This window comes from Natrix helvetica (assembly GCF_964273705.1).
Source record: "Natrix helvetica genome assembly, chromosome: 10".
NCBI classification, from domain to species: domain Eukaryota; kingdom Metazoa; phylum Chordata; class Lepidosauria; order Squamata; family Natricidae; genus Natrix; species Natrix helvetica.
The window spans coordinates 22,909,733-22,936,293 of record NC_138561.1 but is presented as its reverse complement, the minus strand read 5'-3'; the positions used below and the strand labels follow the sequence as shown (position 1 = coordinate 22,936,293).

The window sequence follows — 26,561 nt, the reverse complement described above, 5'->3', positions numbered from 1 at the left end:
TAGAGAAGCTGCCGTTAAGGATTCCCAAAGACACAATACGTACGGAAGGAAGCAACCCTAACGGGACGCACAGAGAGCAGCGGAGAGGCTGGGGCTGGAATCAACTCCCCAGTTATGGTTTGGCTCTGCGGCTGCCACCTGGGGTGCCGGATGTGAGCAGGGAAAGTGCCCAGATCAAAAAACCAGCACCAACACAGGGTTGCAGGGGGAGGGTCCGGTGGGGGGCTGTTGAGGGGGGGGGTTTCTGCCGAGAGGCAAGGTCAGGCCAGAGGGACTTTTCGCAGCAGGGCTGAAAAATCAGGCTGGCCAAGTCAATGATTCACCAGAGGCTGTTGACACAACACAAGGGGCAGCCTCCTCCTGTCAGGCTCACCCCAACGGCTGAAGTGCCAGCAGGAAGCCAGCAGCCACCATCAGAGTTCAAACAGTGCGTGTGTGTGCGTACACACACACCGCACACAGCCTGTGCAGGCCCAACCCTGCACAGTTGCAAGGAGACGCAGGCCTCACCCTCCTGCCAAGCTCCACCTTGCTTTGCCAAAGGAGGAAAACTACCTGAGCCACGCAGGTAGCCCGTGCCTGGCTCCAAGGACAGCAGGAAGGCTGCTTCCTGGCCACTCGGCCTTAACTGGAAATACCAGCTCAGCTTTCCTGGGGTGTCTCACCACAGAGCTCACTTCGGGAGAAGCCTGTGGCTTCCTCTTCCTCCCTCAGGGCTGCCACCAAGGGCCACGGCCTGGGGCCTTCCGCTGACATTTTAAACTGCCCCAGACAGGAACTCTGGGAACTCCTTAGCACAGCTATATTTTTATTTATTTGCAATGTACATTTCTAAGTTGCCAACAAATCTGGGCATCTTACAAGGCTTAAAATCAGAACTGATGTACCAAAGCCACTAATAAAAAGACAGCAACTCTGGAGGTGGAAATTATTCTTGGAAATACTTCCAAGCTGCCCCATTCATCAAATTCTAGACGGATGACCATATTATTTTAAAACTTTACCAGAAAAAAACAACAAAAGCAAAATAAATTAGTAAGCAGTATAATCGTGAAGTGCTCTGCCTAATGGAGCTAAATGAGGTTTTTGAGGACTGAAATTCATCCTTCGGATGGAAACTCCCAGCTTCCCTGAGTGGTCCTCCGTCTTAAGAGAGGCGGAAGGTCGACACACCCATTTTACAGATTCCCCAAAGAGCTGCCACTTTCCCTTTCAGAAAGCAGGAAATGGAGAAGGACTCTGAATGCAACCCGAATCTCCTCTCCTGCCTCCACCCAGCAGCAGCAGCAGCAGCAGCAGTAGCAGCACAAAATGCCCTCTCGGCTGGAAGCCCCCCACCCACCCAAGACTGGGCAGCCACCAGCATCTCAGGGGGTCTCACCTCTGCCCAACATCCGGCCCCTCTCCAAGTCCCGCCGGGGCACCCGGAATACGTAGGCCTCCGAGCTGAATCCTGGCCGGCAAGAGGCCCCTGGCCCCTCCTTGCTGAGCCCCTTTTCACCCTGGGGAGCCAAAGAGGAGAGTGAGGGGAGGTGGGGGGCCCACAGCCCAAATGGCTGGTTCCCATGTCCCCTTCATCCGGAGGAAGCCCTGGAGACGGAACTGGGGCCCCAAAGACCCCTCTAGGCCACTGCCAAGCCCCGGGAGCCCCTCCCTGGGGCAAAGCCTTCCCAAGGGATCCTGAGGGGGAGCCTCCCACCAGGCAAAGCTTTCGGGCTGGAGAGTGGAAGGGAGGGAAAGGGGCCCTCTGGCCCCAGCACTGGCTGGGCGGGGAAGAGGAGCCGAGACCCAACAGAGGGGTCCCCGGCGCGGCTCCCCCGAAGGCTCGGCGAACGGGCCGCCCCGTCTTACCTGCAGCAGCAGCAGCAGCAGCAGCCCGAGCGCCGCCTGGGTCCCCATCGCAGCCAGAGGAGGTGCGCTCCGTCCCCAAGCCTGCAAACTTTGCCTCGGCCAGGCGGGCGCTCCGGTTGCGGCAGGTGGGGCTCCGCCCGCGCTGGAAGCCCCGCCCCGGGGGAAGGCTCTAGCGCCGCGGGTCGGCAGGTGCGGCCGGACGGGGCGGGGCCGGAGCAGCCCTCCCTCCCTCCTGCCGGTGCCCGAGCTTTGGGGAGGAGGCCGGGCGCTCGGCGGTCGGAGGGCGGATTCCACGGACAGCGCCGAGGGTCGCTTGGGAAGAGCTGCCTGCAAGTGCTCGCTGTCTCCGGGGGAAGGGAAGGGCAAGGGGGCGGCGGGGCCGTCGGAGGAGCGCTGGCCAGTCCGGCCCTTCCGCTGGGCTGCCCGCCAAGGACCGCACCGTCGGAGCAGCCCGATGTACGCCAGGCGCTAAGCCGACTAAGGCCGCGCCAGTGGGTGACCAAGCCGAGCCCGGCGCTGCCGCCCCTTCGGTCTGCAGTTGCGAGCGCTTCTCCTCCGGGAAGCGGCGGCGCTCGCCCCGGCCAGCCCGATCTTTCCGCTGCCCGCGGCCGCCTCGGCCATTCATTCGCGGGCAGGACGGTGGGGCCGTGCGCTCCCCTTGCAAAGCGGGCCTCTCTCGCCCCGGGCAGGAAAAACTGGTCGGGCGAGCGCGGAGCAAGCAGGAGGGGCGGGGCCGCTTCAAGCTCCCCGGCTCTTCTCTGCCTCCTGCCGGGGGGGGGAGGGGAGGGGGGCGCTGGAGCAACTGCCCGTCTCCAGAGGGCCCAAGAATCGTCGCCCGTCCAGACGGGGCATGACGCAGGAGAGAGACCCCACCCAGGTGAGAGTGGGAAGGTGGGCTTCAGGCAGGAGCCCCAGAAGAGCTGCAGCTCTGGCTTCTTTTCCTCCCCAGAACAGGACCCAACATGCGGCAGCTTTGCGGAAGCCCCTGGGCAGAAGCTGCAGAAGGGCCGACAGCGGCTGCGGGGAAGAAGCTGGGAAGGTTGCAGCCTTCGGGTGGGAAGGACAGAGGAGAATTGGGGAGGAGGGGGCCGGAGAGCAGGAGCCAGAAGCCTCTGCCCCACCCAGGTGGTTGTGTGAAGGCTGTCAACAGGCACAGGACAGCCTTCGGTCCCTCCGAAAACATGGCACCGTTTGCTGTGCCTTTTTTTTAAAAAAAGCCTTTATTAAAACTTTACATCCTGATTGTCCAGCCCTTTAGTGATCATAGAGTTATTTCACACATGCTATAAAAAGAGGAAAGAAATCTCAAGCCCTAACAGCTACAATACATGAGTAGAGAAGGTCAGGAAGGTGGGGGGGGGGGCACCATCAGGCAGCCTCCCCTCCCCCCCCCAGCCCAGGCCCATCTTGGGCAGCACCTCCAGCTCCTGGCAGCAGGGCAGCCCCAGACTGAGGTGCAGTTGGGGACTTCACAACCTGCAGCCAGAGCCCCCCCACCCCCACCCAGACACTTTTGCCCCCCGCCCAGGAAGCAGAGTCGCAGCTGCCCCTCTGCGAAGGCAGTCGAAGGTTCGTCTCCTGGAGCCCCCAAAGTCCACGGCAGCCCCTGGTGCTTCCAACATGGCGTGGTGGTCAGAGCAACGCCGGTCAGCTCAGCTTCGGGGAGGGGTTTGGCTGCAGGGCGGAGCCCCCTAGTCGGCCACGCCTCCCCCATACAGATCTGCCAGTTTCTGGAAGCGGCTACCCCACTCGTGCAGGTAGTCGTAGTCCTGGTCCTGGTCGGAGGCCGAGGAGTTGAGGGAGCTGAGGGAGCCCCCCTCGGAGCCCCCGCCCTCATAGTCGAAGACCAGCAGGGAGTCGTAGGGGGGCGCTGTGGGGTCCAGGTCAGCAGCTTTCAGGTTCTGGGTGAGAAAGGAGGAATGTTTGTCTGTGGGGCAATGGGGCATCCAGACCTTCAGAGGCTCCCTCGTCCCGGCTGGTCCAGGCAGGGCGGCCGGAGGCGAAGGCGGCCTCAAGGCCTGCTCCAACGTGGGTGCTGTAGGGGGTGGGCCCTACCTGGAAACCCAGGAGCTCCGATATCAGCCTTAAAAGGGGGTTCAGCTGATCCTAGAGCCCTTGTCTCCATAATTTTACTAAATGTATAACACACACACACACACAGACACAGGCCTTGAGCCAGGGCGTGGGATGGCTCTGCTGCTGACAGTGGGCAGACGATCCAGCCGGAGGTGCCAGGGCCTGGGCTGCCCCCCAGCCTCCCTTACCTCACAGATGAAGTTGCCGATATCATCAGGGTTTGCAGGGCGGGGGCGATACTGGGGGGCTGGCAAAGGGGTCGGCACCACGTCATTCCGCAGGAGGACCTCTGGGCGGGGGTCCAGACCCCTGTGCAGCTGGCTGAGGTCATAGTCCTTTGGGGCAGGGAAGGAGGAGCCGGTTGGCCAAGGGAGGGGGCTGTACCCAGAAGCCTCCTCCCCAGCTCCTTCCCCCAAAGCAGCCTGATCCCCCAGGCCCTTCCCTGCCCCTCCCCACCTGGTCCTCCTCGCCCCCTCCTTCTTCGCCATAGTAGAAGATGTTGTCCCGGGTGTCGTCCTCCGGCAGCAGCAGCGGCTCCTTAGCCACCTTCCTCCTCCTCGTGAAGAGCAGCAGCAGCAGCAGCAGGACTGGAACACAGAACCCGGCCAGGATCAGTGGGCGCTTCCGCTGAAGTCGCAGCCAAGGGAGGGAGCGGAGCTCGGGGGGAGCCCTCGCTGCTACAGTCCCAAGACCCAACCGCTGTGCGTCCCTCGGCCTCGCTGGAAACGCCACCCAGCTGCGGTTGCTCTCTCAAGGGCGCCCGGGTTGATGTGTGGCTCTAGCAGCTGGGAGGGGAAGCCCACCCCCGGATCCCCCTCCCCACAAGGGCAGCCCTTGGCATACTCACTCAGGAGGGCCAAGACGGCCCCCAAGACGGCAAGGATGATGGGCGCCCCAAGGATGGCCACCTGCCCCTCTGGACACTCGTCCACCTCCCCCTCGCACTCGCAGACGGTGGCCCTGAGGACGGTCAGGTGCGACTTGCCCAGCTGGTCCAGGAGCCGCAGGTAGACGTCGTAGGTCTCCCGCTTCAAGGGCTTCAGCAGCTTCAGGATGGCCGTCTCCCCTGAAGGAGTCGGGAAATGGTCAGGCCCAATGCCAACCCAGGCACTGGGAGAAAGGGCCGGGCCGCTTCCCCTCCCTCCTATGGGAGCCAAGCCACCTGGCGGACTGCGGGTGACGCCCCGGGCACGGAGGGCAGAGGACACCAGGGCCGGAGGGCGCCAAGGTCAAGCTTCCTTGAAGTCCCGCCAGTGCCCATTTCCCAGGAGGCCGAGGCAGCAGCCCACCTTCGCTGTCCATCTCGACCAACCAGTTCTCCTCCGAGTTGTGGATCAGCTCCGCCTGGAAAGGGGAGGTGTGGGGCGGAAGGTCCTTGTCCGAGATGCGCAGCAGTTGTGGGGCTGGATTGTGGTTGCACACGGTGAACTTCCGCCGGTCGGGCTCTGGGCCGTGGTCGTTCACGTCCAGGAGGGTCAGCAGCAGTGTCCCGGTCCCTGTCGCGGGGGGACTTCCTGGGGGCAGAGTACGGGGGAGGGGGAGCCATGTTTAAAACAGAACAGCCTCAAAAGGCAGATTATGCAGAGGCCCAACGGCTGCTTTGAAAAGCTTCAGGCTGTTTCTCTTCCCAGGCCCCACTTCTGCACCTCTACAGCCCCCAAATCTCCCACCACATCTTGCCCCCATTCCTTCCCCAAGGCTCCCACAGGCACCCAGCCTACTGTGGCTCCAGAGGCTGCTTTGTCTGCCCAGCAAGTCCCACGCCCTGGCCATGCCAAACAGCAGAAAGGATGGGGCACAGTCGGGCACCTTAGTCTGAACCAGTGGATTTTGGGGGGCAAGGCCCCCTTTAGGAAGTCAAAGTAGGAACCATGTTCCCCCTGGTGGGTGTGGCCTCTTCTCTGTGCAGCTGTTGAGGAGCAGGGAACCCCGCCCTCCCCTCCAGGAGGCCGGGTCTCATGACTGGGCAGCCTCTGCAGCTGGCCACCGTGTGCCCCTCACATGGGCTGCTCTCAAAGCAGCCGCTGCCACTCAGCTCAACAAAGCAGCCCTTGATTCCCAGCCACGAGCAGCCCCCCTCCCTCATCCACCCTGCAGGGCTTACCATCATCCACCGCCAGCACAATGGCCACGTAGGTGTCGTTCTGGACCAAGGGGGACTCCCGGTCCAGGGGCGCCTTGGCTGTGATGATGCCGGTTTCCGGGTGGACATCCAGCCACTGGGCCGGGTCGCTCTCCAGCAAGTACCTGAAGGGGAAGGGGTGGGAAAATGCACCTCTCAACCAGCCTCCTGAGGCCAAAGGGGGGACCCTCCCTGGCAGTTCAGTGAAGCAGCTCACCTGGTTTTCTGGGGCTGCGCCGTGTCTGGGTCTTGTGCCACATAGGTGGCAATTTTCTGCCCCACCGGGCTGTCCTCCAAGACCTTCACCTTCAAGGCCGGGGGTGCAAAGACGGGGGCCTCGTTCACATCCGTCACGCTGATGGTCACGGTGGCTGTCGAGGTGGGCAGCTTCACGGCAAAGGGCACCTCGTTGGCCACTGCCACCTGCAGAACGAACTGCTCTCCCGCCTCAAAGTCCAGCGCCTAAACGGGAGACGGAAAACCCTCGTCAGAAGATGCAGCTGCCCAGCTGAGGGAGGGAAGAAGCCCCCTCCGGTCACCTCAGCAATGGCTAAAGCTGCCTCTTGGCCACTTCGGCCACTTTGTGTTGTGTGGACTTCAACTCCCAGAATTCCCTAGCCTCGCCAGTGCCTCTTTGAATGCGCGCGCACACGCACACACACACAAGCTTGTGCATGGGAGGAGTTGGGGTTTGTGCCTACTTTTGCTGTCACGATTCCTTCGTTGGTCTTTGGATCCGTCGAGATGGAAAAGAACTCTCCGCTGTTGCCCTGAAGGATGCTGTACACGGCGTGCCAGGCGGGAGAGTGGCGCTCGTCCTTGTCGGTCACAGCCAGCCTCACCACCTCCACACCGTCCATGTTCTCCGCCACCTCTGCCGAATACTGAAGGGGAGGCAAGCAGCCACTTGGGGGCCTGAAGGATAACAAACTCCCCTGCCAATCCTTTGGCAGCCCAGAGGGCTTGAGGAGAGGCACTGCTGCCCCTCCAGCCAGCCAATATGGGAGCCCTCAGCCCTCCCGGCCACCTAAGAGGGAGAGCATCAATTGGGCCAAGCCTGCAGGGGAGGTGGAAGGAGGGAGGTTGGGACAAGGGCAGGTGGAAACACCTTAGCTATGCAAGCACCCTCATGCTAAGCTACGCCTTGGCTTGCGTGGCCTTCACACCCAGTTCACAATGGCAGCTTCACACAACTGCCTGTTTCTGCTTGTGCCGTAAGCCAAGGGGAGGGAGCTGAGCTCCTATGCTGTGCAGACCGGCCTGTTCCCAGGAAGCCCATCCCCAGCCCCCGCTCCCGGCCTCTGCAGAATAAGCTACCATGGACTCCGTGAACTCGGGCACGTTGTCGTTGGCATCTGTAATTTGGATCACTGCCGATGCTGTGGTGGTCAAGCCCATCCCATCCATGTCTGCCGCCTGCAGGATCAAGGTGTATTCTCTCACTCGCTGGGAAGAGAAAATGCTCCGGTTAGCACCTGAGCCGGCCAGTGTCCTCCAAGGAAGGGCCCTTTCCAATTCCAGCTGTACCCGAGAAGAGTTCAGGGGTCAGCCAGGTTGGACAGAGAAGAGGAGGAGGAGGAGGAGGAGGAGGCGTGTTTCTCCTCCCCAGCCCCACCTTTACCTCTCGGTCCAGGCCGCTGGCGATGACGCTGATGGTCCCCGTTGCTCGGTTGATGGCAAACATCTGCAGATGGGGCTCCTGGGGCACTTGGCTCAGGATGGAGTACGCAACGACCCCGTTGTAGGTCTCAATGGCATCATCGGCATCAGTGGCCGTGACCTGCATCACAGAGGTCCCTAGGAAAGGGGAGCAGGCGCCCCTGTGAAGCTGCCGGAAAGCGACTCCCTGGCCAGCCCTGCCGCCTCTCCAGCCGGGCCCCCTGGGCTCTGCCCCAGCGCTTGAACTCACATTCACAATCCTGGCAGGGTTTGCGCAGCATCTACTGACCCTCCCCCCCTCCCGGCTGCTGGGGCCAAATCTCCCCTCCCTCTGCACAACATCTCCCCCTCTTTACCAGGGGTTGCACCTTCCACGACCGACCCCTGGAAAACCTCCTGGGTGAACTCGGGCTTGTGGTCGTTCTGATCGGTGACCGTGACGATGATCTCCATCGGCTCTTCCACCGGTTTGCCGTTCTCAGAGACCGCATGGGACAACAGCTGCCGAAAGAGGGAAACCCGTCTGGAATGCCGGAAGCCCCCCAACGCCCCCCCTCTCCATCGCAGCTTCAGCCAGGACCACCTACGTGGTATTTTTCGATGCTCTCTCTGTCCAGAGGCCGCGTCACCTTCATCCACCCCGTCTCCTTCTCGATGATGAAGACGCCTTCTGGGGGGGTGTCGGCCCCCTGCCCTGTGATGCTGTAGAAGATCTTGGTTTCCTTGTCCCGGTTTGATTTGATCTGAGGCAGGGAAAGAAAGGGGCATCTTAGACCCTCCCCCCCCAAAAAGGGAGCTGGATCCATCAGGACAGTGATCTCCCCACCCCCACCCCCCAATGGCCAACCTGGCCAACCTGGCTTCGTCTCTGCACAGGCCGCGATGGGCTTTTGACCCAGAAAATCCGGTGCCCCCCTTCTCCCCCGGGTGGGCAAGGCAGATCCTCCTCCCTCCAGATTCCACCCACCTGGACCAGCTTCTTGGGGAAGGGGCCTCTCTCATTCTCAGGCATTCTGATGGGGGGGATGACCCAGTCTCTCTTCCGCCGCTTCAGAGTCGATGGGAACTTCGGCCATTCCATCCGCCTGGCCGGCATCGGCTCCCCCTGAAAGAGCAGGGAGTTGCCCCATGGGAGCCAGGCCCTTTCTGAGGGTGCAGCAAACAAGACCCCGACCAGAAGCCCCCCGGCCCACAAAGCCAGCATCGCCCCACTCACTGCCCAAGGACAGTCGTTCTCCAGCCAAGGTCTGCAGGCGCTGAGCTCCGCTGGCCAGGCGCCCCACTGCCACCTGAGACCTCAAGCCGAGTGACAGGCCCAAGGGACTGGGGTGCAGAAGAAAATGCCAAGACCCAAGTCCAGAAACATACAAACACTTCATTTCTATAAGAATATAAAGCTAAGAATTCAACTTGTTCTATGGACCGAGGTACAGTATTGAAGCCATTTTAATAGCCTGTTTAGAACCATTTCCTTTTTTTTTTTTAATTAAAAGAGTTTTGTACAAACAAATTTTCCCCGTTTTCACCCCCCCTCCACACAATATAAATCTCATACAAATGCTATACCCCCCCAACCCCCCCCGCAAAAATTCACATTCAAATATTATACCAAACACTTTACCCCCTCCCCTCCCCCCATCTTAAAATAGATTACTCATAACCCCTCTCCTCCCAACAAACACTATATAAATTTCTCTTAAATTAATAATAACACATTGATCATTTTCTAAGCTAATTTAACATCTATAACTCTTAATATAAATTTCTCCTAGCCTAACAATGTTTCATTAGTCCCATCTTCTAATTTATTCATACATATATATTGCCCCACCCTCCACCCTAACCCTCCCCCACCTCCCACACAAACCCACCCTCCTGACTTCCGCTGTATACCACTCTAACAATTCCAAACATCCCATATACTATTTACTCTGATCATCTATCGGTCTAAACATTCTTACCTAAAGGCTAGATAATAACTCCTAGTCTGGTATTTATTCTGTATATAATCAATCCATTTTGCCCATTCCTGTGTGTAATCCTCCTGTTTCTGAGCTTTTAAGAAAGCTGAGATTTTTGCCATTTCAGCGAACCCCGCCACCTTCTGAATCCATTGATCAATTGTCGGCAAAAAGTCTTTTTTCCAATGTTGCGCAATCAAGAACCATTTCCTTTTTAAAGATGTTTTCAGAAGGTGACAACAGGAGGACGGGAGGAATCAAGCAATTATTGTTATTCCGTGAAAAATTTGGATTTCTTTGCACTTGGAAGATGCAAACAAAGAGAATTTCATTGAGCAGCGCCTACATTTTATGAAGATTTATTTAGTAATCTATTATTGTGATTTGTTTGAGAAATGAAGCCCTGGATGAAGTCCAGGAAAATTTGAGGATTTTTCTTTAACGTGACTGCTCAAAATCCACATGCTAGAATGGTGTTGCTGCTGTTGCCCTACAGATGCTGTTGAATTAACACACACACACAGCACCAGACTGCCTTATAATTAGCTGTGCTGGCTGGGGATGCTGAGAATTGTAGTCCAACAACAGCCAAAGTATTACACAATACTGCAAACTTCAATGCTGATGCACCATTTCGATTGAAGGCACAGCAGGCTCTCTGGGGCGGTGCCTGTCCAGCACACCTTCAGTCCAAAGCCGCCTCCTCCTCCTCCTCCTCCTCCTCCTCCTCCTCCTCCGTAGGCCAGGTGAAAGCCTCCCCCCCCCACATTCCACCTGCCTGCGCAGGAGGGCCCCAGTGCTCCATTCGCATAGTTCCCACCGCAAGCGCCCAGGGAGGCAGAGGGGTTGCCATGGCTCCCCTGCCACCTGTGCTCTCCCGAGGGCAGAAGCGGCTCACCTGCGAAGAAGGGGGGCCTTTGTTCTGCAGGACAGCCGAGGCCGATGATTGGGTCCCCCTGGAATCTCTGGCATGCCTCTCCCTGGAAGGCCTCTCCCGCGCCTGCCTGTAGCGCTGCTGCACTGCTGCCACCTTTCCATCCGCCAGCCCTCGGAGGTCGGGGCTGCCCAGAAGCGGCTCCCCTCCCCGGCAATCGGCAGACCTGACTGGAGGGGAGAGGAAAGCCACAGCATTAGGAGGTCCAAAATACGGTCTACACACACACACACACACACACACACACACACACCCTTGCTTTCTTCTGGCCATCAGGAGCCCTTCCTCCTGCAGGTGGTTGCCCGACTGAGGGGTGGGGGAGGGTCTTTAATGCACCCGAGAGGCCCTCTGGGGCAGCCCCCCCATCTGGGGCCGGGATCTTGTTTGCCCTTTAATGGATTGGCACTGCCAGTCCTTGGATTGATTACAGAGGGATGGAGGTAGGCGGTGGGGGTGGGGGGGAGAATCACCCAGCCCATGTTTCCTTTCCGTTGCCCCACATGCCAGATAAGATGCCTGTCTGGCCTTGAGACCATCGGCCTCTCCTCTTCCGCCGCCCAGGCCTCGCCATCAGGGAGATCCCTTGGTAGAGGCAGCTGCCCCAAAGCAGCACCAGCTTCCTGGGTTTTGTTCCCCCCACACTAACAGGAAAACACCCACGAGCCTTCTCCAGCCTGGTCTCAGTGTGTGTACACACACACACACAGGCACACGCCTCACCAGGGACAGCTACCTCGCCCCCTTAGCTGGCAGGAGGAAGACACTCCTAGCCCTGCCTGCTACAGGGGCCAACCTGACACCCCCTCCCCAAAGTCTTCTCTGGTTCCAAGAAAGAGAAAGGCAGCCGAAACAACACCCCCCCCCCAGCCTCTTTCTTTCAGCACTCAAGACAAGCAGTCCCAGCAGCTCAGGTCACCCCCACCCTGAAGCAGCTCAGCCCCACCAGCAACAGACCCCAGCCAGCCCCCCAGGACGCAGCCCCCACTGGTCAGTGGAGAGAGCAGCTGGTGGGTCTAGAGCAGCATCAGCAATGGGGGCTTTGAGAAAGAAGACCTCCCCCCCCCACCGTGATATGTGACATGCTGAGGACGATGCCCCCCCCCTTTCCTCAGCCAGAAAGATACTCAGCAGGTACTGCACTGCCCCCCCCCCCAGTGAAGTCAGGGCCTCCCTCCAGTAGAGGCTCTGCATTCCTCTAAATTCCTGCCCAGAGCAAGATCCAAAGGGATCCTCCCAACTGGAGGTCCTGTGAGCACAGCTGACTTTGGAGATCCCCCCCCTCCACCACGTGAATGAGAGAGACTTCCAGGCAACAACCCCACCACCACCATCCCGGTGTGAGGCCACAGCACACCGTCCGCCTGTCTTGGGACGTTGTGAGGCTGCCCCAAGCGACAATCTGCCAAGGCCCCCTCAGGACACGGGATGGGCAGCCCGGAAGGCCCCTGTGCCCAGCAGTGGGGAAGAGGAGCGGGGGCCCAGCTGCAGGGAACCGGCTCTCTGCCCATGAAGCAGGAGGGGGTCAGAGCGCCTCCCCCCACTTAGTGGAATCGACCCATTTGGCAGCCATTAGCGGCAATCTCTCCTTCCCAGGAGGCTGGCCAAGAGCGGAGCAGAACCCCCCCCCCCCATGCTTTGCCTCTGGGCCCCACCGAGTGTGGACAAACAGCCACTGGCACACTCCATTGCCGGCTCCTCCCAGCGCAAGGAGGAGCTGGCCGGCCAGTCACTCTTTGCCATGTCCAGGTTGCCCATTCAGAGCTGCCTCTTCCCCGCTCCCCCCCCCAAGGGCTACGAGGAGGCTGCTCCCCTCCTGGCCAAGGACACCTCGTATCCCTGCCTCTCTTCCTAAGGGTGGCCAGGAGGAGGAGGAGGAGGAGCGGGGAGGGGGCTGACAGGCCACCCCTTCCCCTTCTGCAGCCTTCCTGGAATCCTGCCGCCTGCAGGGCAACAGCTCTTATCTCCTCTCAAGGCCTCCGTCAGTCACAGGGTCAAGCTGCCCGAAAGGTGAGGAAAACACACCCAGCCGGGGGTGGATGGGTGGGTGGGTGGCAGATTAGTCTGTCTCTAAATGCCTCAGCAAACACCAGGCTTATTTAGTGGGGAGGGGGTGCAGGAATGGCCCACTGACCTCTGGCCCGACAGAGAGCACAAACACCTTGACATGCTTACATTGCAAGGACCTTTCGGAGCAAAAGTCGCAGTGAAAAAATGCACCCCCCTCCCAACTCAGAGCAGCTCAGGGACAGAGCTCCCTGTGCATCCAGCGGTCAGTTGAGAATGAATTGAGGGCCTCCAGTCACTCCCAACTGCTGGAAGGAGAGTCTCTATTGAGGCTCTCTGGAGGAGCCCCCAGCCTCTCTGCAAGGGCCACCCCCAGAGTTCATCCTCAGCTGAGAAAGGGGGGGGGACGGGCTAAAGTTAGCCACACCCCCTGGCTGAGGGAAAGCCATGCCAGAGCCCGAATCCCCTACCTCTGGATCAACCCTCCACCTCTGGTTCTGCCAGGAGCTCAGAATGTCAAGCAGCTGCTTGGGCTGCCCAAGAGGGCAGAACTGGGGGGTTTCCAGGTATTGCAGCGGCCTCTTCTTCCTCAAGGCAGCAGAGAGCAGGAGGGAGGGAGACCCCGAGGTTCAGACCCACCTCCTCCTCCTGAGTGGGCAACGGAGAGCCCCTACCCACCCTGAGACGGACGGAGGGAGTCTTCGGTCTGCAGGGACAACCTCCAACAAGGCCCTCACTGGGGAGAGTGGAATTACAGAGGAGGGGAGAATAACGTGGGGGGGCTCCCCCCCTCTAAAAGCCCCAGGTTCTGACCATAAAGAACCACTAGACTGAGCACTGGGCTTCAGAAGCAGCCCACCAAGCCAGTGGGAGAGGCCCAGGCTGCTGTCTGGCTGCTTCCAAAGTCCTCATTCCCCCCACCCCATATTCTCCTTCCAGGCCTTGGGGAGTTCAGGGCCGCTCTGGGCTGCAGGACGGGAGGGGCTGGTGCAAAGGGAGTCAAGAGATTCCTGGCAGGATCCGGGCTGAAGCACAGACAGAGCAGCCTCTGTTTGGGGCACAATGGCCCTGCTTTGCACAACAACAGCCCCTTCCGGGAGCGGGAGGGGGGGCTCTCAGACAATGGCTACCCACCACTGGGCCAGGAGGAAAGGGGCTGAGGGGACATTGGGTGCTGGGGCAAAGCCCCCCCCTTTCTGCAACTCTCAGCCTGGCCCTGCTTGCTCAGCCTAGCCCCCCTCACAGGGCAATTCAAGGGGGGGGGGGCTCCCTTACTGTTGCAGCAGCAGGAATTATGTCTCTTGCTTTTAACTGCACCCACTTCAGGGGGGGGTTGAGTTAAACAAGTTAGGACCAGCAAAAGAAACAAAGCCGAGGGGGTCCCTGGCAGGAATCTCTCCGCTCCCTCTGCACCAGCCCCTCCCCCTCTTCCCAAGGAAGCTGCCCATCCCCCACCCTAGATCCAAGGAGAACTCTTCATGGAACGGATCGCGATCGAGCAACCGATGGATTAAGAGATCCTAACAGACGCCGCAGGCAAATCCTTCACTTTCAAAGAAACCCCAAGTTCATCGGCCTTTATCCTTGGGACCCCCCGCGACCACTCCAAGCGGCTCCATTCGGAGCGGAGCTTTGGGCGCAAAACGGATGAAAAGTTGGGGAAAGGAGCAGCCGCCACAAGGAGAGCCCTCGGTACCACTTCAGAACCGGTCTGGAATTGAACTCAGGCCGCCTTCCCGCTCCATGGGGGGGGGGGGGGGGAAGCAGCGGGCGAAGGTGGGGGGGCGGGGGAGGAACTCCTGGCCAGCCGCTGCCCTTTCGTAGCCGGGCCCTGTCCGGGAGGGGGGCAGCCAGGTCCGCCCACCCGGGGCACGTACCTGGCCCATGAAGGCGGCAGTGGCTTCCCGCCCCCAGCCAGGCGAGCCCCCGCTTGAGGAGAAGGAGCCGAGGGCGGGACGAAGGGGCCTCCGGAGGGGCTGGGCTCTCGCGGGAGGGGCAGCCAGGACGAAGCAAAGGCGCCTGGGGCTTACCTTCGCTCGAGACCTGGCCCGGACTCAGCCGCCCGTCGGACACCACGAAGACGAAGCCGGAATGGCACGGGGGCAGCCAGGCGGCTAGGGGGGGGTCCACCTGCGGGGCAGAGAATGGCTGAGCTCAGGCCGGCCGCCCCCACACTTCCTCCCTCCCTCCAGGCCGCCGCGGAGCCCCGCAAGAGCCCGGCGCCGTGGAGCCGGGAAGGAGGGCCCGGGGAGGCGCTCACCTGGAGGAGGACGAGGAAGGCCAGGGGGAGGAGGCGCGCAGCCCGCCGCCAGCCCATCGCTGCCGTCAAGGAGAGGGACGCCCGGCGGCGGCGGCGGCAACAGCCAAAACTCCGTTCGTGCGCCCGCTGGCTGAATGGGCTCCGCCTGCCCTGCCAGGCCTTTAAAGGCGCCGCGCCAGGTGAGGCTCCGCGGGCGGGGCTCCGGCCGCCCCGCCCCCCCGCCGCCCCCTCCCCTCTTTTCTCCCCCGGGGTGCAGGGATCGGCAGGGCCTGCCCGGCGTGCGAGAGACAGAGAGAGAGAGAGAGAGAGAGAGAGAGAGACACGGAGGGGTCTCCTGGCTGAAGCTGAGCTCCGAGAGTCCCTTGATCGGGCCCGACGGAGGGGGCTCCCGCGGCCTCAAAAGCCGATCCCCCACCGAAAGGAGGCAAGAGTTGCCAACCCTCCGCCCCTCCCCCCGCAGTTGTGCCCCTCGATCGGGTGGGCTCCCCTTTTCGGCACCCCCAGGCCCCTCCACCTCTCGGCCCCCAGCCGGCCTCTCCCTGCACCCTCGGTGGCACCCTGAGGAGCCGGAGAGCAGGCGGAAGGGGGGCAGGGCAACGGCGAGACCCAAGGGAGGCGGAGGGTTGAAGGAGCCGGCAGCCAACGGGCAGACCCCCCCCCATACCTTGCCGAAGGTCTTCCGATTTCACCCCCCTCCCCACAACCAGCATGGATCTGGCCACCAGCTAAGCAGGCAGAGGCCACTTCTGCCCCTTGTGCCAAAGTGGCTGCCTTGGTGGGTCCCCCCAACCCTGAAACAGGAGCCGCAGCCGGGTGGGACTTTCTGTGACCAACCGGGGCTGGGTGGGGGGCGAGTGCTGAGGTTCTTCCAGGGAATCTGGGGGGGAGGTGCCTTTTGTTTGCACCTGGTTAGGTAATGGGCAGGAGGCAGGACCTAAACAACTAAAAACTACAATTGGTATTTTTAAAATTATAATGTCAGAGATACTTTAACTGCCATTTTGATGTTTTAAAGTATAAAAGATATTAAAATTTTGAACGACTGAGCTAAAAGAGACTCCTGGAGAATGCAAAACACTGTTTTATGTTATTTGCAATATGTATGGATACTGGTGAATTTATATACGGCTTGCCTTGCTTGTACCGAAGGATTGACGGTCTGGCCAAAGGAAGTGTTCTTGTCTCTCAGCCCAGCACCCCCGAACTTCTTTGGGAGTCGGACTTCCCAGAGACCGACTGCAAGGCTTGTTTTGGGTGCAGGGTGGGCGGAAAGCAGCGGTCTCTGGGGTCCTGCAGCCGGACTCTTCTGAGGCTCCTGGGGAAGGGGCTGTGGTGAGAAAGAGGCCTCCGTGTGCAAAGCTGCTGCTGCTGCTGCCTGTATCCAAGGAGAGGCCCTCAGAGGAGGGAAGGGATCAGGCCCTTGGTGAGCAATGAGGATCAAGGTTGCATTCGCAAATGCCAATCGGATGGGATCACTGCTCAGTGGGGTGGGAGGAGGGCAGGATCTCTCTACGTCTAAAGCAAAGGAAAAGCTTCCTGAGTACTTTAGGCAATAGAAGCCGCAACACTTCCATGGAAAAAGAGCTGCGGGCTCCCTTTGGACTCAAGCAAATTCTAGCAAGCTCAGAGCCGATTTTTGGCAGGATCCCGCAAGCCCCGAATCTCTTATTCAGCCAGAGGAGAGGATGAGAGAGCAGCCGTCAATGGGGTGCCAAGGTGCGGCACTCCCACCTTCCCAAAGGCATGAGCAGATCCAGACTTGTTCTCTCCCCTTTGATGAGACACTTGGTGTATGTATGTACACAGTGTGTACTACACACCCACACACTCACTCACACACACACACACTTACATGCTGCAACAACATACTTCTGCCACTTCTGTCTTGGAGCCTGGCTTCCGGGTCACAAGTGAGGCCGCTGGGCCCCCTCCTCTGCTGCCTTAGCCACACAGGAAGGGACCAGGGTCAAGGCCCTGAGGGGCCAGGGGGAGACCCACAGCAGAACCCCTTGCACGGGCTCTCAGCTTCCGACCCTGGGAGATCTGCAGGGGGAAGCCAGAAGCCCCCATCCTTACCTTGACTGACTCCATGTATTGATCAGAAGGAAAGCTGCTCTTAAAAGCCCATCAACTAAAAGGCTTCCTGAGTCCAGCATGCTACACACACACAGACACACACACACACAGACACACACACACTTACTTGTAGGCCTTGTGCCTTTCAATCCCAAAATTTAGCAGGTACATAAATAGTTTTCCTCTTTCTTTGGCTGCTATCCAACCATCCTCTCCTCCTGGGAATAAAAACCTCTCATTTTGGGGTTTCCTTGAATTAAAAACCTCAAGTGGGTGTCCAGGAGAGGAGAAGCAGGCAGAATGCTCTGAGAGCGCCCTCTGGTGACATCTCCCTGCAGTGCTTCTCTTTATCAACCTCATTTCTTGAAGCCCTCTGGTGATCTACCAGATCCAGATCTCACAGAACAAGGGCGGGACTGCTACTCCGAGGCTGGAAGTTTGTGTATTGAATAAAACACTTTTACTTTCCTCACTGATTATTCTGGCTTGGCGCTTCAAGGTCTCACTGTTTTGTCTATAGAGAGCGATAAGAAGAAAAGCATACAGATGTTCCTTTGAAGTATATCTTTAACCAGAGAAAAGGGAAAATAAAACCCTATTGTGAATTTATGCTTAATCTTGTAAAAAACTTCCAAGCCAGAGCAGCAGTGTTTGTCAGCTTGAGATAATGGCACAATCTCAACAGCAGAAAGAAACTTTAAGTTTGCAAAAGATATTGTTAGAAATTCAGAAATTATTGAACACATTTGAGAGGACAGAGAAGAAGTTGGAAAATCTAGAGCATTTAACAGTAAAATATGATGAAGAAGTTGGAGATGTTTATCAAGTGGAAAAAGTGGAGGTTAGAGTCCTAAAAACCGAAGAGAAAAATGACTACAAAGAAATTAAATCCGCTGATATCTATGGTGATTGGCTTGTGTCTGGAAATGGAAAGAGTGGAATACCGAAAGAGGAATTAAATGGAGGGGAACTCTATCCCAGATGGCAAGATACAGAAGAAGAAAAAATAAAAGAATTTATGGATTTAAAGAGAGAAATTTTGTTAGCAACATCGTGGAAAACACCACTGACAATTAAAGATAAGCTGATTAAGGAAACAGAAGAAGGGCATCGAAATTACATGAGAGACTTAATAAGCAATGAGTTGCAAAGAGGAATCCATACAAATTTGATTAAGGAGATGATTAGAGGACTGGTACCACAAATGGCAGAAGACATGAGTTTCAGGCCTGCAGCGGTTCCTTTAAGAATCTTTGGTCTGCCACACTCTCTCTTCTAGCTTCATCTTTAGTATGCATATTCATTAAGGGGGGGTGGGAATAGCAATGGGTAGAATGTGTTGTTTTCGAAATAAAAAAATCCTTTCTAGAAGCTCAAGGTTATTCTGTCTCTGCACCTCGACACCTGACCGGAACCAGCGGGGTGGAGATGACAGCGTGGAAGAAGAAGATTGGACCATGTGATGGATTGGTGGGTGTGGGGACAAGATCATGAACTTTCAACTGGGTGGGAATCCTAGGTAGCTTCCAGAATTGGGATTCCACAGATGTGCCAACATGTCCGACTTATTAAATTGAAACTTTAAGGAAAGGTTTGCCTTGGACTCTGATTTAATTCTGCATGATACTTGGAACACTGACAATGATATTGTTTTGCTACTGGAAAGATACAGGTTGATAGATGAAAGAGTATAATCTAAAACTAGTTAATCTTAGTGAAATTTAGTGACAATAGATGTGCAGTGGTTTTTGCAATTAAGAATAAGGTCACTAATTATCCATTAAACATAGTCAAATATTTCATTGAGCATTGTGTGTTCAAATTACCATTAGTATTCTTTCTTTTGTGACAACCCTTGTTTCTTTACATCCATAATTATATACTAGGTAACAATAAGTCTTTATAAAATTATATCACCATTCTCTAAAAGATAAGAATAAAAATTAAGTCAAAGAAAAAAAAAAACTCATTGCTTCATATAAGACATTTCTACTTTCCATTAGCCATAGAATTTCCAATCATCCTCAACTCCAAATATAATTTTCCATTATTATTTGTCAATCCATGTAGTCATTAAATATTTCAGTCTATATTTATATCCATTATTCATTACATCATCCAACATCTTCTTAAAGACTTCCAGTGTTGGGGCATTCACAACTTCTGGAGGCAAGCAGTTCCACTGATTAATTGTTCTAACTGTCAGGAAATTTCTCCTTAGTGCTAGGTTGCTTCTCTCCTTGATTAGTTTCTACCCATTGCTTCTTGTTCTACCCTCAGGTGCCTTGGAGAATACTTTGACTCCCTCTTCTTTGTGGCAACCCCTGAGATATTGGAACACTGCTATTATGTCTCCCCTAGTCCTTCTTTCTCTTAAGCTAAACATACCCAGTTCCTGCAACCGTTCTTCATATGTTTTAGTCTCCAGTCCCTTAATACTCTTTGTTGCTCTTCTCTGCACTTTTTCTAGAGTCTCCACATCTTTTCTACATTGTGGTGACCAAAACTGAATGCAGTTTTGGTTGATGACTGTGGAAGAGATGCACAAAAGTCTTTTGTAACCAACTGATACAGTATATGAAGAAGGAGGATTCTTTGTGTTGTGTCTGTTTTGAAAAAACAAATATTAAAAAAAAAGCTCTGCCCAAAGCCCTGTGCAAGACACCTTCTCTTGTTGACCCTTCTTTCAATTCGAAGAGTGCTGACTGGCCCTTGGCCCTGCCTTATCTGCCTCTGATAAAATGCTAATGCAAACAGAAACTTTTGCACTGAGATTATACCCACCTGCTAGCCACTTGGCCCCACGGAGAGCAGAGGAAGAGGACGATGGGCTGCCTGGGGATCATGCTGCTGCTTTGCCTCATCTTCCTCCTTCAGGTAGGCTTGTCGTCGTGGGTGGGACCCCGGCAAGGAGGGGCAAGAGAGGCAGTGTCGGTCCTGGAGAATGTCTGGTGCAGGAAATGGGTTCTGCTCCCAGACTGACCATCTCTTTGGAGATCTTGGACCTCCGTTTCCACCAGTCAGAGGACCTGGACTCCACAGGGCAACCTTCAATGTAACAGCAAAACATTGAGGGGAGGGGGCTAAGCTGCTTTGTTTGCCAAGCAAATTCTTCAGCCTTTCTCACTGAAGACCCCCAGGATCACAGTGCACAATGAGCTGCAGGGCCAGGTGTGGGCTGAAAATATGCACACAGAGCAGCCGGCCTCATCCTGATGTTTTTCTCCCATTTAAAACAAATACAGAGTTTCCTAAGGGTGACACAGGGGCAGCAAACCTTAAACTTTAAACAGGACAGGAGATATTTTTCATGCACTGCCAACACACAGCCTCATGGAAGAAACCACTACGGAGCTGCTCAGTAGACAGACAGACGGGGGTTGGGAGAGTTTCAGGGTCCTCCTGTCCCTCCACTTCTCAGGTATGAAGAGGAGGGGTCTCGCTTAGCTAGAGTTACAATGAAACCAAGAGGGAAGGAGAGGGGGTATGCAGCTGTGGGAAACCCTCCACGATCTTGTGTCGCTGCTGAGATGTTTTATCTATGCATGGAGGGGGAGGGTAATTTTCAATGGGGGGACCTCTTTCTGCAAGGAGAAACCTCCTGATCTCTCTCTCTTGGAGTGTCCATGACCCTTCCACCAGGAAAGAGAGACAGAAACCATTTTCTTGCTCTAAGTCCAGGAAGTCAATAAAGCTGAATCACAAAGGTTACCTCTGCAATCACACTCCTGCACACAAGTTCCCTTTGAGAGAACCAAATCTCTCGACATAAGAAGTTCTACGGTGGGAAAGGCAAACACGGGGAAAAATGAGGAAGACGACAATTACCTATTCTACACAGACGTCCAAGTACAGTCAGCCTAACCAAGTCAGTTATAGATTATCATCTTCTCAAAGAGGATCTTGGTTTTAGACCAGAATTCACTGCAGGGCTGGTGGTTGGAAATGGTTGTCTTGGACTTCTCCTCAGCTAAATCCACAACGCACCTTTTTCCTGTGCATTAACTCAGTTTTATAGACCAGAGTGGGTGAGCGATCGCCAGCATCCTTGGGAAGACCAGAGAAGGGACACTGATATTCTGGATCCAGCTCACAAGTGGACCATCCTGCATTCCCAAAAGCTTGTAGTGGGTGATAAAGATGAAAGCTAATTTTCATTATTGTGCCACTATATAAATAGGCTTAAATAAATAGCCTGAATTCCCTGATGCATTTTATCAGGTGCTTTAGAGGACACAAAGCTTTGTCACAGCTTCTCTCTGATGTGAAAGCAGGTGCTGTGTTGGAGTTTTAAGGAGAGAAACAGGGATGCAATCCTAAACCCAAAAGGTTGCCCACCAGTCAAATGGGATCCTCACTACAAAAAGGCCAATTCCTCTCAACCGCCCAGGCAAAGGAGGAGGAGGAGGCAGCCTTTCTTAGATGGAGTATGGATTCCATAATCCCACCTCGTCTTTTACTCATTCCTTCCTCCCTCCCTCCCTTTTCCCATCCTTCCTTTTCTCTATCTCCTTCCTCTCCCCCCTCCCTCCCCCAGTCAAGTCCATGCTGCTCCTTTCTAGGAAAAAGTCCCACTCAACTAATGATTTGCTTTATGAAATTAAAGTTTGGAAGCAAAAATTCTTCCTAAAACCAAGTAAGTGGAAGAGAATAAAGGCTGTTCATGGAAGCCCTCGCAGAGACCCACAAGAAGGGCAGAGACCCCGATGGGCAATCCCAGCTGGAGGAATCCCTGCAGGACAACAAGGGGCCAAAGCTTTGTGGAAAGGGCCCCCTTCCTTCCAGTTTTCTCTCGTTCTCACTGATGCTGCAAAGAAGGAAAACCAGCCCCCAAAGCTGTGGAGACAGAAGAGAGTTTAGGCTGCTCCCCACTTTAGCTATAGACACAGGACCTGAAGCCTTGGGCCAAGGTCTCTCTGCGTGGACACAGGCATTTCTGGGGGGCAAGGAACCAATGGGGCAACCCCTTCCTCTGCTGCCCCTTAAAACCCTCACTACTCAAGAGAGAGTCTAAATTGCCAGCTCCTCCCTCCCTCTCTTTACTCCTGTCTTTACTCACAGGAGATCCCTCTATCTGCTCAGGCGGAGGAGCTGCTCTTCCGAGGATCGGGGCCTGGCCTGAGGCGGCAAAAGAGAGACTGGGTCATCCCGCCGATTCTTTGCTCGGAGAATGAGAGGGGCCCTTTCCCCAAGAACCTGGTGCAGGTAAGGACTTTGCTCCTGGGATTCTCTTGCACATTTTAAAGTTAGTTTCTCCTCCAGGGTTGCAAATGACCCACAAATGCAGGACCCCAAAGGTTGCCGCTTGTGCTGGTGCTGAGTGGACATTTGGTCTGAGCCCCTTGGATGGCTCTCACTCCAGCCGAGCTTTTGGGCCTGCATTTCTGCCCTGGCCCAGGCAACGCAGCTGCCACGGTCTGCTCTGCCCCAGGCCTCCGCTGGCCCCTGTCCCGGAGGGTGGAAAGGGCTGCAGGCCCACCCCGTCCCTGACCTTCCCCACCCCGTCTCCCCAATCAGGTCAAGTCCAGCAAAGAAAAAGAGGGCACCGTCTACTATAGCATCACTGGGCAGGGGGCCGACATCCCTCCGGTCGGCACCTTCATCATCGAGAGGGAGACCGGCATGCTGAAGGTGACTCGCCCGCTGGACAGGGAGAAGATTCCCCGCTACCAGGTGAGTCCTGACCACCGGCTGCTGTCATGCCTTTTGCTTTCAACGGTTGGCCACTGCACTGGTGGCTGAGGAGGTCCACGTGCTTGGAAACCGGCCACGGGGATTGGGTGGGAGGGCAAAGGTCACTGTGTCCTCTGGGACGCCAGGACAGCTGCAGGCCATTTGCTGCTTTTGGACGGCCGAGGGTTTCTCTCCTCCCAGAAGCCCCTCGGAGAACCCCCGTTTAGAAGCAGGCGACTCTGCAGGAAGGCCACTCCTCTCCTAAAGTGCCTCTGTTTTTCGTTCTTTCGTGGTGGTCTCGAAGGGGCCTGAGAGGCTCCCGGGGACTCTGTCCCAGGGCTTCCAAGGCCCTCCCTCGTCCTTTGGGCAGCCTCTCCAGAGCCGGCAGTGCTGGGGGCCAAGAACGGTTGAGCTGCCCGGATTCATCTGGGGCTTATTTCCTTGCCCCCGGGGAATAACGGCCTTTCTCCGCCTTCCCTGCAGCTCTTTTGCCACGCGGTGTTCGCCAATGGCCAGTTGGCAGAGGTCCCCATGGAGGTGATCATCAACATTAGGGACCAGAATGACAACCGCCCCATCTTCACTCAGAGTGTCTTCCAAGGGTCCGTGGAAGACGGAGCGAAGCCAGGTAGGGGAGTCTGGCAGAGGACACAAAAACCTGGGCCCTGTTGCGTGGCTGCCCTCTGGGGCCCAGGCGCAATCCCTCCTGGACAAGTCCTGGTCAAAGCCATCTGGATCGCAACCTCCACCCGTCGGGCCACTGCCCGCTCACACGTGCCCCTGAGGGATTGAGGGGTCAGTCCTTGCGACAGCCGGAGGGGCTTGTAGTTGCCCAGAAGCCAGAGGCTTCTTCGGCTGACAGGCCAGAGGGGCTGGGCTGCTGCTTGACCCCGGCGCTTGTTTGAAGGGAGCCCTTCAGCAGCCCCTCCTCCCCTCTGGGTGTCCCTAGGAACGTCTGTGATGACAGTGACGGCCACGGATGCAGACGATGACAAAGACTCCTATAACGGGGTCGTCACTTACTCCATCCTCAGCCAGGCACCTGAGCCGGACAGACAGATGTTTACCATCAATAACGAAACCGGCCTGATCAGCGTGGTTGTGTCAGGTCTGGACCGAGAGGTAAATGCCGGGTGCTGGGACAGGTGGAGGGGGGGGCAAGCAGACCTTTTCTGAGATGGGAACTCCTCATGGGGAGGGAGGGAGGGAGGGAGGGAGGGAGGGAGGGAGGGCTGCATCTCTCTCGTCCATTTTCTGCTGCTTCCATCCCGAGTGAGCAAGGGAAGAATCCTTGGTTGTCCTAAAGGGAGAGATTGTTAGCTCTCCAAGGAAGGCCAGAGGAGAAGCACCTCCATGAGGGCTGCCTTGATGGTTGGATGCCAAGAACAGAAGAATCTCTCCCCTCCACCCCATTTCCTTCCTGGAAAACTACGGAGGGTCCCTTCCCAAGCGTTCCCGCCGTCTTCCCTCCTCCTCCTGTGGCTGGGAGACCTTCCCCCCCTCAGGCCAGGCGGCCGCTCTTCCTCTGTCTCCCAAGGCCTGTGCTGTTCCACCAGCACGGAGTGTTGCAGGGGGCATCTTTGGTTCTTTGCAGAGGATCCCCCAGTACACCCTGATTCTGCAAGCGACTGACATGCAGGGACAAGGCTTAAGCACCACTGCGAAGGCTGTGATTACCATCACCGATGCAAACGATAACCCGCCGATCTTCGACCCCCTCATGGTAATGTGGCGATTTTCCCCTCCCCCCCTTGGCCATGCTGGTGTCACCGTGAAATTCATCTCCCTGTGGTGCAAAACTCCCCAGCCACGTCCTGCACTTCCTCTGCAGAGGCGCTGGGTGGAATCTGTGGCTTCCCGTTCCCTGGAGTCGGACCTTCCCCCGTCCCCCCCCCCCAGAGGCAGGCACTTGCTCTCCTCTGACGGCTCCGTTCCTTTTGCAGTACGATGCGATTGTGCCGGAGAATGAGGTGGGGGCCCTGGTTGCCACCCTGAAGGTCACAGATGGAGATGAAGAGAACAGCTTAGCTTGGAAAGCCAAGTACAGCATTGTGAAAGGGAACGAGGAGGCTAACTTTGCGGTCACTACTGACCCGGGCACCAACGATGGTCTTTTGACAACGGCAAAGGTGAGCGGTGGGCCCCTCTTTGTGAGGGCTAGAATCCCGTGCGTCCCCAGCCCCACCCCCTGCTGGAGGGTCAGCTGCGGGAGTTCCCCTTGGACCAAGTCAGCTCACCTTTTCTCCCTGCTTCCGTCCTTCCAGGAACTGGATTATGAGGCCAAAAAGCAGTATACTCTCCTCGTGACCGTAGTGAATGAGGTTCCCTTCTCGGTCCGCCTCCCAACCTCCACGGCCACCGTCATCGTCAATGTGAGCGATAAAAACGTGAGGGAGCGGCTGGGGGATGACCCACCTAAGACATGGAAATCCTGGGATGGACACTCCGCCCCCCAGCAGCCAAACGCAATCGCAGGGCTTTTCCGCTGCCACTCTGCACCCTCCCGCGTGGGCCTCGGCCAGAGCCTGTCAATGGCTGGGAAGGAGGGATCGTGCCCTCTTGCCCTCCGCTCGCCTGTCTAAGAGGCACAGCTTTGTGTAAGCAAGAGGTCTGGATCCCCCTAGCAATAAGGGTCGACTTGTAAGCCGTCCTTGCCTACTGCTGGACCCACAGCAGCATTTCTGCCATCCTGAAGACCTCCAGTCTGAGCAGATGCCACTTGGTAGCCTGGGGGGCTTTCTTCCTCCCACCCCAATGAAATGCTCTCTTTCCAGAAAGCCCCCAAGTACACCCTGGGTCTGTGCTTTGCCCCCAGAAGGCAAGAACCTCTGCCACCAAGAGCTCACCCCCCTCAAGTGCTCCTCACTGGCCCTGGCAGGGTTAATACTTCCTGCCGAGTCACGGCTGGCTCCCTGCCAGGCCTCTGCAGGAAGGGGCTGGATTGAGAAAGGCAAAAATGGACGGGCTGCCAGACGAGGAGGGAGGGCGGCCCCAGGTAAATCCGGCAGTCCCACCCCTGCAATGTGGCCAGCAGAAAGGGGGGGGGGGCATCGCCCAGGAAACTGGGCAGGCCTGCAGAAGCTCAGCCCTCTGGGCACAGCAGCGTCTTCCCCCTCGCAGGGCATCCGCCCTCCTGTGGTTGGAAGGGGGCTGCGAGGGGCGGGAGGGTAGGGCTCACACAGGGCTCTCTGTTTGGATGCAGGTTGCCAGTCCCAGCGAGGGCCACCACACATCCCTGAGCGTCCATGCGCTGAACGTGCTCACTGGCCTTCCTGCCACCGGCCTGGCCGTGCACCTCTCTCGGCTCCCAGCCCCCAACCAGGCCTGGATGGAACTAATGACCAGGTGGGGAAATGGGGCAGCCCCTGCCTCCCTTGGCCAGCTGGGAGCCCCACAGCCTCACCCGCTCTCTTCTGATTGCAGCGCAACCAGCACGGATGGGCGCATGGACAGGAGCGAGCTGGCCTCTCTGCTGCTGGAAAGTGGCACCTACAAGCTGCGCTTTGCCACAGGAGAGTACTGGCAGCAACAGGGCTTCGCCAGCTTCTACCCTTACGTGGAAGTAAGTTTCAGCTGCACCAGAGCTAGTGGGTTGGGTCCTCCTGTTTTCCTGGGGCCCACGCCTGGCCACAGGCTGCGGGCCCTGGGCCTCTGGGCTTCTGCAGCCAGGAAGGTCCCCTTGCCAGGCCCAAGAGACCCGGCAATTCTTCCCCTTCGCTTGTTGCAGGTGGTCTTCACCCTCACTGGGGCCGAACAAAAGGTGCACATCCCGCTGCTGCTCAGCCCCTATTCCTACGTGACCTACCGGGGGAGCTAGTGCGAGAGGCGCGGCTTCCCTCAGGAGGGCTGCTTTGGGATCCGGGACCGCCCCCAAGGCCAGCTGTGAGGTCAGCTCAGGCTGTCCTCTGAGGAAACCCAAGACTAATAAAGGATCTACCTTGAAGG

At 57.0% G+C, this 26,561-nt stretch overlaps 2 protein-coding genes across 2 annotated transcripts in view; one reads left to right on the top strand and one right to left on the bottom strand.

Moving 5' to 3' along the window:
• Positions 1–15,017, bottom strand: part of LOC309397257 (uncharacterized protein) — a 30,491-nt gene extending 15,474 nt beyond the window's left edge. Inside the window, exons 1-18 of the mRNA XM_081963113.1 lie at positions 14,868–15,017; positions 14,638–14,737; positions 10,568–10,773; positions 8,676–8,813; positions 8,296–8,451; positions 8,065–8,209; positions 7,671–7,846; positions 7,367–7,495; positions 6,751–6,933; positions 6,267–6,511; positions 6,032–6,174; positions 5,217–5,441; positions 4,775–4,993; positions 4,384–4,514; positions 4,116–4,262; positions 3,552–3,752; positions 1,852–2,319; positions 1,382–1,502 (exon numbers count right to left, since the gene is read on the bottom strand). Of these exons, the coding sequence (XP_081819239.1) occupies positions 1,382–1,502; positions 1,852–2,319; positions 3,552–3,752; positions 4,116–4,262; positions 4,384–4,514; positions 4,775–4,993; positions 5,217–5,441; positions 6,032–6,174; positions 6,267–6,511; positions 6,751–6,933; positions 7,367–7,495; positions 7,671–7,846; positions 8,065–8,209; positions 8,296–8,451; positions 8,676–8,813; positions 10,568–10,773; positions 14,638–14,737; positions 14,868–14,924 (3,190 nt within the window). The 5' untranslated portion in view covers positions 14,925–15,017. The remainder of the gene's footprint in view (positions 1–1,381; positions 1,503–1,851; positions 2,320–3,551; positions 3,753–4,115; positions 4,263–4,383; positions 4,515–4,774; positions 4,994–5,216; positions 5,442–6,031; positions 6,175–6,266; positions 6,512–6,750; positions 6,934–7,366; positions 7,496–7,670; positions 7,847–8,064; positions 8,210–8,295; positions 8,452–8,675; positions 8,814–10,567; positions 10,774–14,637; positions 14,738–14,867) is intronic.
• A 4,676-nt stretch (positions 15,018–19,693) lies between these two features.
• Positions 19,694–26,559, top strand: LOC309397276 (cadherin-1-like). Its single transcript, XM_081963143.1, has 11 exons — positions 19,694–19,820; positions 22,005–22,148; positions 22,461–22,616; positions 23,100–23,244; positions 23,566–23,738; positions 24,211–24,339; positions 24,560–24,745; positions 24,881–24,988; positions 25,819–25,961; positions 26,040–26,178; positions 26,344–26,559. The coding sequence occupies exons 1-11, from the start codon at positions 19,770–19,772 to the stop codon at positions 26,431–26,433; spliced, it is 1,464 nt and encodes a 487-aa protein (XP_081819269.1). The 5' UTR covers positions 19,694–19,769; the 3' UTR covers positions 26,434–26,559.
• The last annotated feature ends 2 nt before the right edge of the window (positions 26,560–26,561 follow it).

What these genes read in the sequence shown, in the direction of transcription:
- LOC309397276 (XM_081963143.1), top strand. Translation starts at nt 19,770, where the DNA reads ATGGGCTGCCTGGGGATCATGCTGCTGCTTTGCCTCATCTTCCTCCTT. An exon ending in AGAAGATTCCCCGCTACCAG is followed by an intron (nt 22,617 to 23,099) that starts GTGAGTCCTGAC and finishes CCTTCCCTGCAG; the next exon opens with CTCTTTTGCCACGCGGTGTT. An exon ending in TGGATGGAACTAATGACCAG is followed by an intron (nt 25,962 to 26,039) that starts GTGGGGAAATGG and finishes TTCTGATTGCAG; the next exon opens with CGCAACCAGCACGGATGGGC.